The sequence below is a fragment of the Brassica napus genome, chromosome A10 (genome assembly GCF_020379485.1).
Source record: "Brassica napus cultivar Da-Ae chromosome A10, Da-Ae, whole genome shotgun sequence".
NCBI lineage: Eukaryota > Viridiplantae > Streptophyta > Magnoliopsida > Brassicales > Brassicaceae > Brassica > Brassica napus.
This window is the reverse complement of record NC_063443.1, coordinates 6,555,549-6,570,318: the sequence shown is the minus strand read 5'-3', so window position 1 is coordinate 6,570,318 and position 14,770 is coordinate 6,555,549. Positions and strand designations below refer to the sequence as shown.

The following is a 14,770-nucleotide window of genomic DNA, read 5'->3' as shown; positions in this document are numbered from 1 at the left end:
CAGATGGATCATGCTTCGAAATCTAAACTAGGATAGGGATTTACGAATTAGACCTTCACCTTAGCCAAATCAAAAGACGGGTAGTGGATCGGGAAATATTCTGGAACAAATCATACTCGGCAAGTCTTGGCATTAAAGAGACAAGATCATAATTGCTTCTTGCGCAGGAAACAAATTCGATTCAAGATGGCAAGGCTGGAAAGAGACAAAAGATCACTTAACCATCCAATAAAGGCAAATTGGAGATTACCAACCAAAAACATAAGCGGTTGATACTGAGAACAAACGATCGATCAAATGAAATGGTAAGGAAGCTTGAGGCACAAGAAACAAGGAATGAGACACTTAACCTTCACGACCCTAGCTTGCGATGGTGGATCTCGGTCTCAGTGACATGGAATGCTTGCAGTGCTTAGATAGTCACGATGGTGCAGATCTACGAGCGGTGGTGTCAAGACGCGGTGGCTCCGTGTAACAGCCCGATCCCCCGGCGTCCGACCGGGGTTATCGAAGGGGCGTTATGGACACGTGTCTACTCATTTAGACAACCCTACGTGTCCCGTTACTGGTCCCGAGAGACGAGCGCATAACCTTCTTTGAAATACCGTCACACCCACATCCATATACTTCTACTTACAGTCCTGCGCACAGGAAAAAATGGAAATGGAGGGGGTGAGCAACAAGTTACTCAGTGAAGTGGCTCTAGACCAGCCTGCCCGCATGACACTCTATACTACTCTATGCGGGAACTAGGACTGACTAGCCACTACAATCAGTTAATGCATTTTATCATTTCCTATCACCATCTGTAATTTCTACACACACTTCCATTCATTTCTAACAACCTAGTAATCAATCAATACAATGATCTCACTCATTGCCACACACGCCATCCCTAGACTTAACCGACTCATCTTACCAGTCCGACTCGATCCTATGACTTCTTTAACTTCCTGTACCCGACCATGAGCTAAAACCCTACAATGCATATCCTTTTCATCTTTTCATCTTTTCATCTTTTCCTCTTTTCCTCAGTGGGTAGCCCCCCACTAGGCTTCTACCCCATATTCATGTGGATTGGCCACATCTCCTATGGGTGCTTCCATATTCATGTGGATTCGCCACATCTCCTATGGATACCTAGCGTGGACTACTACCCCACCTACTTTCCTTAGACTCTCTATATGCTTTCCCACCCATGCTTAACCTTAACAACATTCTTTCATACTTTTACTTATCCTTTCACTTCTTATCGTTTTCACCTAACCCTTCCCATTCCCAATTACTTCCCTTTTCATTCCTACTTGTACTTGGACTCAATCACTAGACGCCACCCGTTATCGGTGTCACACAATACACATCGCATTCAAGTTCTACTTCAATAACTTTTATAATCATTGCTCATCTATCATCCTAGCATTTATTACTCTCTAGCATCCTAACTTCAATCACAACCACACATGGGACAACACAACCAAACATACAAGTATCAACTACCAATCAGCCATTACCACAACAATTCAATTCAGTTCATCAAGTCCCATTTATCAATATGAGGGTTCTTATGCATCATGATCCATTCATCTATCATCCTAGCAATACCATGTACTATCAACCTAACTCCCAAACAGGGTCTAATCAAACCTAACCCCAACATATAGGAGTATACAGGACCATGAAAGAAGGTTGGGTTCGAAACACTCCACCTTAGTCTTAGATCTGGATCTGGATCTGGAAACGAGGATTGAGAAGGTTGAGATCTGATCAGCACCACCACTTCACGGCGCCGGCGAGAGGGAGAGAGAGAGAGAGCGTGCGACGGCAAGGAGAGAGAGAGGGTGACGGCGAGGAGAGAGAGAGAGAGAGCGACGCGCGGGAGAGAGAGAGGAGAGAGAGAGGCGGCGCAGGAGAGAAGGAGAGGGAGCTCGACGGCTAGGGTTTTCGACCTCCGGGAATTCTCTGCAGAGCTTCGCTTCAGATTTGTGATCCGGCAGAAAGGGAGACTGCATCTCTTTTTATAGTAAAGGGGAGGGGAAGCCCTAGGGTTTTGCCAAATGGGCCGTAGAGAAGCCCGTATTCTTTGGGAAATTTTTATGGGCCAGGAACCGGGCCGTTACAATCCTCCCCCGTTAATCGGAATTCGTCCCCGAATTCCAAAGCCCACATCTTTCAGACCAATCGTTCGTTACCGAAATGGATTCACACATTCACACAACAATCAAGGGAGGCATACATGGCATGATAACTCTACTGGAATCTTTAAAACCAACGAAGGAATGTCATAGATAATAAAAGGAGTAGGACTACAATAGTTTGTAAAAGAAAACTCAGCACATCTGCACAAATACAGAATGCCGTAAATAAGGGGAAAAACACCAACTCCAATAACCAATAAATGAAATAAAACCAATAGCGGAACACGTGTCCTACTCCTACGAATCGTCCCTAGGATCTCGTCTAGCCACATTGACATGGCGAGGGGCAGCGGGACTCGGATCCCAGGTCTTCCTCGCCCTCTGCGACGCGGTCATCCTCGGCCTCCGCCTCCTTTTCCGCCAACCACTCCTCCGCGTGCAGTGCTTGGTTAACCATCCTTCTCACCAGTGCAAATTCCAGAGGCTCCAGGACTCCCACGAGTTCTTCACGAATATCCCCACGTAGCCCAGCCCTAAACAGATGACACCACTCCTCAGCTGGCTTTGGTTGACACATCTTGGCCGTATCCAAGAACTCCTCCAGGTAATCTTTCACCTTGCGTGGCTTCTGAACCATCTGGACCAGTACGTCACAATCACATGTCACTGTAGGTGGTTTTCGCGGACGCCCCCGCTTTCCCTTAGCGGGTGCCCCTACCGGCACCTCATGGCCATCGACGTCCCTACCCGGGTTTCCTCCTTCCATGCTCGAGAGAGCGGCCACATCGGCTGCAATCTTCTCTTCTGCCTCCATGGCGAAGCCTGCCATCCGCCTCACTAGCGCGAACTCCAAGGGCTCCAAAACACCCCTCAACTGCGCCTGGAGTTCCTTGCGTAGCCCGTTCTTATACCATATGCACCACGTCTCTGCATTCTTTGGTTTGCACAGCTTGGCTTGGTTGATGAAGTCCTCCGTGTATCCAGCGACTGATCGGTCCTCCTGAGCATTCTTGCTCAGCACTCCACACTGGCACTTCCCGGTGAACACCCTTGGGGGTCCCCCTGCTGCACTTGGCGTCTTGCATGGACGGCCACGCTTCCTCGGGGGTCCCTCTTCGGTTGCAAGCTGGAACCTCGCATTGCCCTGCAGTAGGCGTTCCTCCATAGCCATCCTCTGGAAATGTGGCATCAACACCTTATGCCTCACAGTCTGCTCGTGCGGGTACCTGAATGGAAACTCCCTGTACTGTTCTTCAGGATCCGGAAACATGGGTAGCACCAAGTTACCCTCCCTGTCATAGTGACGCCTTTGGGCATACTCCCTGGTGTTCCTCCGTCCGTAGTGCATACGCGGCATCCTCCACTCGTAATGGTCAAGCGAAAACATCCTGCAATAAAATTTCAATCAGAACCATAATAGAAGTATGGATATAGTGGAATTTTCAATTAATCTTTCACAATCCGAAAATACTCAGTAATTTTGCAAAGAAATTTTTTTTTTTTTTTTTCTTTTTCCGAAAACGAAATATATAGAAATGTTTTTTTTTTTTTTAAAAAACGTCGGAAATGCCGATCCCTTAGGACAGAACTAAGGGATCTTAACCCGCTCTGATACCAATTGTAACAGCCCGATCCCCCGGCGTCCGACCGGGGTTATCGAAGGGGCGTTATGGACACGTGTCTACTCATTTAGACAACCCTACGTGTCCCGTTACTGGTCCCGAGAGACGAGCGCATAACCTTCTTTGAAATACCGTCACACCCACATCCATATACTTCTACTTACAGTCCTGCGCACAGGGAAAAATGGAAATGGAGGGGGTGAGCAACAAGTTACTCAGTGAAGTGGCTCTAGACCAGCCTGCCCGCATGACACTCTATACTACTCTATGCGGGAACTAGGACTGACTAGCCACTACAATCAGTTAATGCATTTTATCATTTCCTATCACCATCTGTAATTTCTACACACACTTCCATTCATTTCTAACAACTTAGTAATCAATCAATACAATGATCTCACTCATTGCCACACACGCCATCCCTAGACTTAACCGACTCATCTTACCAGTCCGACTCGATCCTATGACTTCTTTAACTTCCTGTACCCGACCATGAGCTAAAACCCTACAATGCATATCCTTTTCATCTTTTCATCTTTTCATCTTTTCCTCTTTTCCTCAGTGGGTAGCCCCCCACTAGGCTTCTACCCCATATTCATGTGGATTGGTCACATCTCCTATGGGTGCTTCCATATTCATGTGGATTCGCCACATCTCCTATGGATACCTAGCGTGGACTACTACCCCACCTACTTTCCTTAGACTCTCTATATGCTTTCCCACCCATGCTTAACCTTAACAACATTCTTTCATACTTTTACTTATCCTTTCACTTCTTATCGTTTTCACCTAACCCTTCCCATTCCCAATTACTTCCCTTTTCATTCCTACTTGTACTTGGACTCAATCACTAGACGCCACCCGTTATCGGTGTCACACAATACACATCGCATTCAAGTTCTACTTCAATAACTTTTATAATCATTGCTCATCTATCATCCTAGCATTTATTTCTCTCTAGCATCCTAACTTCAATCACAACCACACATGGGACAACACAACCAAACATACAAGTATCAACTACCAATCAGCCATTACCACAACAATTCAATTCAGTTCATCAAGTCCCATTTATCAATATGAGGGTTCTTATGCATCATGATCCATTCATCTATCATCCTAGCAATACCATGTACTATCAACCTAACTCCCAAACAGGGTCTAATCAAACCTAACCCCAACATATAGGAGTATACAGGACCATGAAAGAAGGTTGGGTTCGAAACACTCCACCTTAGTCTTAGATCTGGATCTGGATCTGGAAACGAGGATTGAGAAGGTTGAGATCTGATCAGCACCACCACTTCACGGCGCCGGCGAGAGGGAGAGAGAGAGAGAGCGTGCGACGGCAAGGAGAGAGAGAGGGTGACGGCGAGGAGAGAGAGAGAGAGAGCGACGCGCGGGAGAGAGAGAGGAGAGAGAGAGGCGGCGCAGGAGAGAAGGAGAGGGAGCTCGACGGCTAGGGTTTTCGACCTCCGGGAATTCTCTGCAGAGCTTCGCTTCAGATTTGTGATCCGGCAGAAAGGGAGACTGCATCTCTTTTTATAGTAAAGGGGAGGGGAAGCCCTAGGGTTTTGCCAAATGGGCCGTAGAGAAGCCCGTATTCTTTGGGAAATTTTTATGGGCCAGGAACCGGGCCGTTACACTCCGGATCGTACGTCTTCTCTTGCTCTCGCTCACGTTCTCCACCTCATGGATCCTACATGTAACGTCAACGCCATGGACGTAACGACCGAACGAGGGGTGTGATGTAAGGAGCTGCTCCTCCGGTGGTGGGTGGTACTGGTGGTGAAGAGTGGTGACGGTGGTGATGGGATATGACGGCTCCGGTTCCGTTCCTCCAGTCTTCACACCTCACGTTATAAGCCTCTCGGATCCAACGAAAGGCGGCTAAAATGGAACGGCGTTGATCTCCAATGGCGAGGCTGATCTCTGGTGGTAGCGGCAAGGTTCTCCGGTGATGAACGGAGACGAGCACACACACATCACGTGCACCACGCGAGAGAACATGGCGGATAAGAACAAAACAAAAGAAAATGGAGAAGGTAAGAAGATTAAGAGAGGAGACAAGCTGCTCTTGAAGGAGGGTGGAGAAGAAGCAAATGGGAGGGACGAAGATGGCGTCACACTCTCTCCCACGATCAAAAATGTTGAAGGCTGAGTTTAGAGGAAGAAGATAAATATATATAGATACGCATACACGGGTAGGGCTACTGAAAGTTGGTGGCTGGTTTGATTTAATAATGATAATAATTTCTTTTAAATATAATTATATTAAAATTATCCCGGAAAACCGGGCATTCAAGTTCGGGTTACAAGCTTGATCAGAACAAAATCTCCCAAATCGATGTATTACAACCTAGCTTCGCCCAACCATTAAACCCGACACATTCCGTTAAGTTGATTTTAAAATCTTTAGGAATCGAATGTTGTTCTCAACCATCGGCGTTGATCACGGGAACGTGAGGTTCACCTCATTGCCTCGGATCCCGGAAATTCCCGTGACGCCTCCAGAGTAGCTAGCTCCCGATGAACTTCTCAAAACATATAACCGTCACTGCCATTAGCGCACAAGCAATGTAGGAGAGGTTTATGAGAACAAACCAAGATGAAAATCGGTCATGAACCGCCTGTACAATCTTCTACATGCCTAAGACTGCTCGGGGACCCAAGACTGATGAAGACCTCAAATCCACAAACGAAAGCAAAAATACGGACACGGAACAGCAGCAACCAAACATACCAGAAAAGCTCCAAGACCTGCCAAAGCATAAATTAAAGAACACTACCGCAAGCACAAAGCACCCACAATACTGGAATGTATCGTTGAACCGATTGCACCACCAAGGAAGAGGAAGCTCCACAGACCACAAGAAGCCTCCTATAGCCTTGACAATCACCCCATTTCCAAGAACCAGAGACAGGTGAACTTTAGCTGTCAGAAATTTGAATCAGTGGCACGATCCAAATCAATTAACGAACCGGAGCAAAAACCCAAGAGAACCATGTCGACACAGCTCCATTGGATGTCTTAATACAAACGGCCGAGAAAAGGGAAAGAGATCGAGAGGAGCATCTCAGCACCACGATGAACACGCCATAGGCGAAGTCTCCGCCTTTGCACCACTACGACACTTCCCGAACCAAACACCACAGCACCAACACACTCCAGAGCAGAAGCTAAGTACGACTTTGAGTTTACTGAAACCTCCAAAGCACCCTAGGTACAGAGAAACATAGCACATCTTTCCGAGACACCAAGGAGAAGACGACTCCATGAACCCTACACCACTCACCCTTGGTTCGAACCAGAGACCAAAGACTGCAGTTCAGATCCAGAACGGTGAGCCAATTGACCTCCTCTATGCGCCACTGTTCCTCCAAGGAGCTTAAGGAACTCCTTGGAAAGCCCTAAGAGCCGACTCCACCATACACAGACTCTCCAACCCCGTGTTGCGACTCCACCACCAAGCTATACTACACCCAGTGGCGGAGCCAGGATATGGACGTGGGTCATAAATTTTTTTCTTAATTGTAAAGATGCATAAATGTTATCGAAAAAATATTACAATGCACTAAAACTTAAAGATGTACTCTACGCTCACTCATATCTTGGAATCTCTTTATCACTGTCTCATTTGTCACTGTCTCAAGCACTTGTTTCTCAATAAAACAAACTAGAAAATCACTTAAAAATTTATCACCGATACTGTTACGTGAAGTTGTCTTCACAATATTCATTGCAGAAAAACACATTTCTACACTTGCAGTTGCAACAGGAAGAGTCAAACATAGCTTCAAAAGACGATAAAACAAAGGATGAGAAAGATGTTTTCTTGTATCCACCAATACACGAGCAAGATAACCAAGGCTTTCTAGATTGGTAAACCGTTCATCTTTTTGCACATTGTCAAGGTAGATGTGAAGTTGCAGTTCAAGAGATCTTCGTTCCATAGAACTAAAATCATCTTGATAAAGCTCAGCCAATCTCATCAACATTGACTTGTAAAACTGACAAAAAGAATGTATCGGACTTAAGGATGCCATGCAAACAAGTAGTTAAGAATTCACCTCATCAAAACGATCATTAAACTCTTGAAGTTGCATATCTAAGACGGTGTAAAATCAATCCACCTTATAATGATGCAAGTTGGTGATGCTAGTTTTTTTTCCTTGACCTGCTTGAATCAACAAACTCCTCCTCCATATCAAGAACTTCAGTTTTATTATTCTCACTATAAGAATAAACTGTAGCCACAAAATTCTCCCATCCTTCATCCCTAAGCTTCTGTAACTGTCATTTCGTAGACCCAACCAACGAGACAGCATTCAAGATCTTTTGGTCTCTTTTCTGTAGAGACTTTGACAAATTATTAGTGAGTCCCAGGATAACAAGCATCAACTGTAGATAAAACACAGAATCAAATGTGTGAAAATATTTGAGGAGACCAAATGCTGGTTGTCTTTTGCTGCTGTCCATGCCTTCAGTCTGGATATATTCAAGAACTTGCATCTCACCAAGACCCAAGAAAGTCTTGTAATGTGATCCCTAACGAGTATTTCCTGGTCTTTTAAGAGAAAGGTCTTGATTCAGCCCAGTTCCTGTCTTAATAGTTCCCTTACTTATCCCCTCTTACATTATGTTGCGATTACTTTCAGTGAGTATAAGCTTTCTCTTGCAAGAAGCTCCAACGCATTGCAAGACAAGTTTTTTCACAGACATGAGGAGATGTCATCTGGTTATTTTAGGAGCATTGTGCAACACAAGTTTTTTCACAGCCTCGTTATGTCTGGTTGTATACTTCAAAATCTCTGAGAAATTGCCTTTGTTTGTTGACTCTTCTTTCTCATCATGAGCATGAAAAGTTAAACCCTGATGTAATAAGTGTCTACAAACATCAATCGAAGCGCCCAAGCAGATTCGATAATCACTTTTCACAATATCAGTTTGCTTATGTAAAGCATGTTTGATAGACTGACCTTGTCTCATCAAATATTCACATTTATTTTTAGCATCATTGTGTAAACTAGAATGATCTCCCACATGCTTACTGAAACTATCAACCTTATTCCAGCTAGAAAACCCATTGATGCAAAAGTATCACTCCCACCTTGTTTTCCAACTTGAAATCTGAACAACTAACAAAACAAGCAAAAATCATTTTTTATTCTACACTATACTCTAACCAATCAGGATACTGGTCAAACTATTGTGGATTAAAACGTCACCATACACCTCCTATTGATTTTTGTTTAAAAGTATGACCGCGAGGTTGACAAGGTCCTCTAGTCAAATATATGCGTCATACCTCATCTATATGATTATGATCATACTCTCAAATTCTTTTTCGCTTAGCTAGATCAAATGCCAAATCATCCACACTAATCCTCGGTGGTAGAATTTTTCTTTTTATTACAAACCGATCCATTGTTTTTGATAATATCTACATAAATAAAATAAAATGAAATACAGTTTTTTTATCAGAATAACAAAATGTATACTAATGATATGATAAGTAAATTAAACTTTTAAAACAATCGTAGCCTAATCTAGCCCTCCTCTACATCAAACCGTTTCATTCACAAGCTTCAAAACAATCCTAGCGTAGCTTATATTCGTCTACATCCCACTAAAGCTAAGAAGGGTTTAATTCTCTATAGATTTTACTTTCTAAATTAACTCACAAAATCTAGAACATCTCAATGTAACATTGAACCAAATGCTAGCAAAAAAAAAAAACATTGAATTTAGAATTTACAGAAGAAAAACTACTCATAAAGTTAAAAAATAAAATAATTACCTTGACTTTAAAACCAAATTGGATCAGGTTTCAGACTTACAACAAAGGTTCATGATTCATGACAGGGAAAAATAAAAGCAGAAGAAGAAACTAAATAATTAGGTCGTTAGTATTAGTATAACGAGATCTCTTAGTATAACTAGGTTCTAAGTATAATAACAACTAGGTTAAGATCCGCGTCTTGTACGGGATAAATGTTATATATAAATTATTTTTAAGTATTGTATATTTTTTACATATTATGAAATAATAAATTTATATTGAATAACTAAAAATTTAAAAACTATTACGTACATAATTAAATTGGTACAAATATTTAAATAAATTTTATTAATCTAAACAAACACTTTTTCTATTTTATATGATATAAAATTAAGTTTAAATGATATTAACATAGATATATAGTACATTTTTAACATTGACATCTGTTAAAAATATTTTATACTCATGTTATTTTTGATCATTTGTATTTATTTATAACAAAAATTTTAAATCGCTGATAACAATAAAAAAATTTGTGGGATATTTAATAGTTGTAGTAATTTATAATTTTTAAAACATTCAAGTCAAAGTTTAAAATCTAAATATTAAGTTGTCAATAATTGTTCAAAATGTTTATCAAAAAAATTCAAAGCAAATTTCGAAATTAAAATACTTATGTATTTTATATGGTATATAATTTATTTTTAAAAAATATTAATGTACATATATATAATATTTATTAAATGAGACTTCTTACTTATGTAATTTCATAATCATTTGTATCTTGTTATAACTGAAATTTTAAACCATGGATCACAAAAATGTTAATGTGAGATTTTTAACAACTTTAGTCATTTATATTTGTTTTAAAAATTCAAAATAGAACATATACGAAAAAAACTAAATTTTTATTATATAGTTTATGTGGTTGTTTAATTTATTTTAATAAGTTGAAATTTTAAAATATGATAGAGAATAGACTAATTTTTATCAAATCTTCATTAATCAAAATCATTAATTGTCATATATACTTTAGCCACATTAGGCAATTTCGTGAATTTTATTTATGGAAACAATGAAGAAAATTTATGATTAATTTATGGTTAGTTTAATAAAAAGCTTATTATATATTTATATGGACCAACATATTTTTCTAAAGATTCTAAAAATGATTGTAGTGATGACATGTGGCTACCAAAAATATGTCGCAATGCTTCTTTTTTAATATATAAGGGATGATAATTGGGTTTATTTGTTTTGATGGGCTTAGTTTATTTTATTTTTTGTAATGGTTTATATACATTATTGGGCTAGTAATTAATTTGTATAGTTTGAAATTGGGTTAAACAAGTTTGATTAAATTAATTAGGGTCAATCAAAATAATTGACTAAGGTCAATCTATAATATTTAACAAAGTATTATTTTTCCAAATTTCACATGGATCATTTGACCACCATGCCAATGCATCGCCTCTGCCACTCACTACACCGACGCCAAAGCTTCTCATGTGCGAAGACAGCACCGGAAAGACCCTAGGAGCAGAGCAACGGACAAGACGAAGAGAGAGGGGACCATAAAGATTAATCAAATGAAAAAGGAGAAGCAAAGGTAGAAGCAAAGGGAGAGAGGGGAACCCTTCGGCGCCGGTACAGGCCCGCACGCACCACCGGATGTCAGAGGTGAGAGTTAAATCTGATGAAGATTGGTTGGTCGTGAGGAAAAGAGAAGGGGAGGAGATAAAGGAGAGAGAAAAAATTTATATAACAACCCTATGATAGATGATAATAATTATACCAAGTTTGGTTAGGAAAACCGGGAATATATACATTCGACAGACAAAATAAATAGATGATATGATTTTTGTTATTGAAAATAAATACATTCGACTATTACTTTATTTTTGTTATTGAAAATAAATTAGAAGATTGTATTTAGATTCATTTTAGATTTAAAATTAATTTTATAATATATTTTCTTTAATTATTTATTCTTTTTAAGCCAAAATTCTTATTTATTATTAAAAGTTAATCAAATGATTTATTTTATGGTCGATAAAAACTGAAGTTAAAACAAAATTTTAAATATTTAAACTATATTTTGTATAAAACTCGATAATATCTTATATTTTTCAATGATTAAAAATATTATATTCATATTTATACAATTTATTAATCTGTTGACTCGTGTCCGGATCGGGTTTAAAAACATTTGTTGTGGTCTTACTGACCGATAATGGAGTATATATATAATTATTATAAGCCTTGATGCTCAAGTTGTGTTACTGCCAAGCAGAATATATTTACATTAATTAATATATTACGGAGTAAATTTAGGACTAAGTAATTCATAATTAGCGAACATGTTAGGAAACTTCTAACTTTAGAAAAAAAAATCTACTTAGGAGAAAACAAAATCGCATCATTAAAAGTTTTCCAATTTGCATGAAAAAATCAATGAGTTTGTGTTGTCTTTAACTTGTCGATTCCTTATTGAAAAAAAAAAAATACAACATCCCTTTTTGTGGAACTTAAGAATCCCCTATATATCATATCCCATAGATGTTGTATGTAGCCCGTGATTACATATAACTTCACGTAAAAATTAAGGTAGTCTTACTGTAAAAATTCAAAAACATCAAAAACTGTATCAAACTGGTTATTTACAAATTTGTCGGTTATTAACTGGTTATTTACAGTAAGTTGTATCAAAAACTGTATCAAACTTTCAATTGATGAAGATGGTTTCTGAACCTGAAGAATGACCTGCATTTGCAAGTTATCTGAAAGACATCAAGGTCCCACAAAGTAGTTTTTACAGCTCAGAGCATACCAAGGACGCATATTTCAAAGGTGGATAGTCTAGCACGCAATGCAAACAACCAACCCTCTTTTGTTGTTTATATGGATGCAGAGCTACCAGTTTGGTTTACCGAGTCTATATGAGACTGTTTGTTGCTGAGAAAAAAAAAAGTACAAAAAGTTAATCATGCAACACGACCGTCTTAGCATTAAGCAAACGATGAGTAAACAGTTATAGATCAAAACAAAACGTATCAATAACAAAGTCTTTAACTACAAAAATCTAAGTAGCTGAAACAAAAGATGATCCATCCGAGCTTGCAGTAATTCTATAATGGCTGAAATTACCCAAAGTTTGACCATTGTAATGCATCAATGGATTAAATATCGAAAACCATATAGCAATTGCTGAAACAGTCGGCCACATACATGAAAGCATTATCATATATACAATGGTGGAGCTCTTGAAAGCCAAATATAAACGGCTGTAACCATTTATTATAATGGACTGAAGCATTGTTAGTTTTCAATTGTGTTGGTATGACAAAATAATAACCGAGGATTTGGTATGGGTTATAAATTGTCGGTTATTAATAGTCAACATATAATTAAATACATGGTGAATTTGAGAACCGATTTGGTATGGTTTAATAAATTGTCGGGTAACAATCAACATATAATACTCCCCGAGGCATGCCGGGACTAAATTATTAAAACAAACTAGATTTTTTAACAGCGCTACGCGCGGATAAGATATTATATGTATTTCTCAATTCTAAAAAATAATGTATAATATTGTATTATATTATTTAAAAAATATAAAATATGACTACATAACATAAATATATTTTTTAAATTTTCTTTGTGGAAATCATTATGTTGTTTGATTGTTGTACTTGATTCACATATTTGCATAGATATTTGTGATAGATGAATAACTATATTTTTATTATCAGTAAATAATATATATTTATTATATAATATAAGAAAAATAAAATTATTTACTTTTTAAACAAACTTGTCTCAGGTTGGGGACTCGGTTATAGACATATCATATACGAATGAGACATTTTTACAGTTATCAATCTTCTTAACATTGAAAAAACAAATCTACATATCAAAACAATATCTCATACGATCTATTTGTGAAATAATTACTCTGAAGAAATTGAATTTAGGCATCAAAAAGGACTGAAAATGTATGTGCATATATGTTATCTAAGTGTGCTTCACAAAGTACTATTCATAGTTCATATATCATTAATGTTCATCCTATTTTTTTGTCCACCATTTCTTAAACATCTTGAAATAACTGATGCTAATTAATAATAAACTTTTTGCTGGAAAAAAAAATCAAATTTGTCTAATTATCGCTTAAATATTTTATTAATATGGTCTAAGAAGCTTTTAAGTGATATCATAGTTTAATTTATTAGTTTTTTTTGTTAATTTTTAGAGGTTTTTGTATTTAAGATTTTTTTTCATATTAAGCTTTTATTTCTTTCACAGAATTGATATATATATATATATATATCATAAAAATTACCATGAAATCAGTTTTACTTATTTATTATTTTGTTTTAACGAAAATACACTTTTTAAATAATTTAATTTAAAATAAAATTATATATTAATTTGCTGTATTTTAACAATTTCATTGATTTAATTAATTTGCTTTGGTGGATAACTTAAAAAGTTTTCATATGAATCGGGGAAGGTAAATTTATGTTGTTATATTATATTTATTTTGTGTATATAGAATCTATATATAATGATAATGTAATAAAGAAAGAACATTATTTTTTTGTAACTTCAAAAAGATACATTATTACAATTTAAAATGAATCAAAATTGAATAAAATGGTAATTAAATATTTGTAAATCTAATTGTTTAGTTGGATTCTCATGAAAAAAAAATCGATTGGTTAAACAAATGTTTCAAAATTTGTTGTGGGATTGTTTTGTCTATAAATTATTAAATTTATTGAATTAATATATTTAATTATTGCATCCTTAAATAATATTTTATTAAGACATTAGAAAAATATGTTTTGAGTTGTTTTGTCAAATTGTACAAAAATCTATGCTTTTTCATATTTGTAACTTCAAAAAGATACATTATGATAATTTGAAATTAATCAAAATTGAATAAAATGGTAATTAAATATTTGTAAATCTAATTGTTTAGTTGGATTCTCATGAAAAAAAATCGATAGGTTAAACAAATGTTTCAAAATTTGTTGTGTTATTGTTTTGTCTATAAATTACAAAATTTATTGAATTAATATATTTAATTATTGCACCCTTAAATAATATTTTATTAAGACATTAGAGAAGTATGTTATGAGTTCTTTTGTCAAAATTTTACAAAAATCTATGTTTTTTCATATTTGTCACGAAAATTTATATGTTAAACTTACTTTTACAAAAT

The 14,770-nt window shown here is 37.4% G+C and overlaps 1 protein-coding gene across 1 annotated transcript; it reads right to left on the bottom strand.

Moving 5' to 3' along the window:
- Positions 1-1,251: 1,251 nt before the first annotated feature.
- Positions 1,252-6,542, bottom strand: LOC125579288. The gene is made up of 2 exons (XM_048743278.1): positions 4,991-6,542; positions 1,252-3,523 (listed from the first exon to the last, which is right to left on the bottom strand). Exon 2 carries the CDS (start codon positions 3,520-3,522, stop codon positions 2,458-2,460), a length of 1,065 nt encoding a protein of 354 aa, XP_048599235.1. The 5' UTR covers position 3,523; positions 4,991-6,542; the 3' UTR covers positions 1,252-2,457.
- Positions 6,543-14,770: the final 8,228 nt, after the last annotated feature.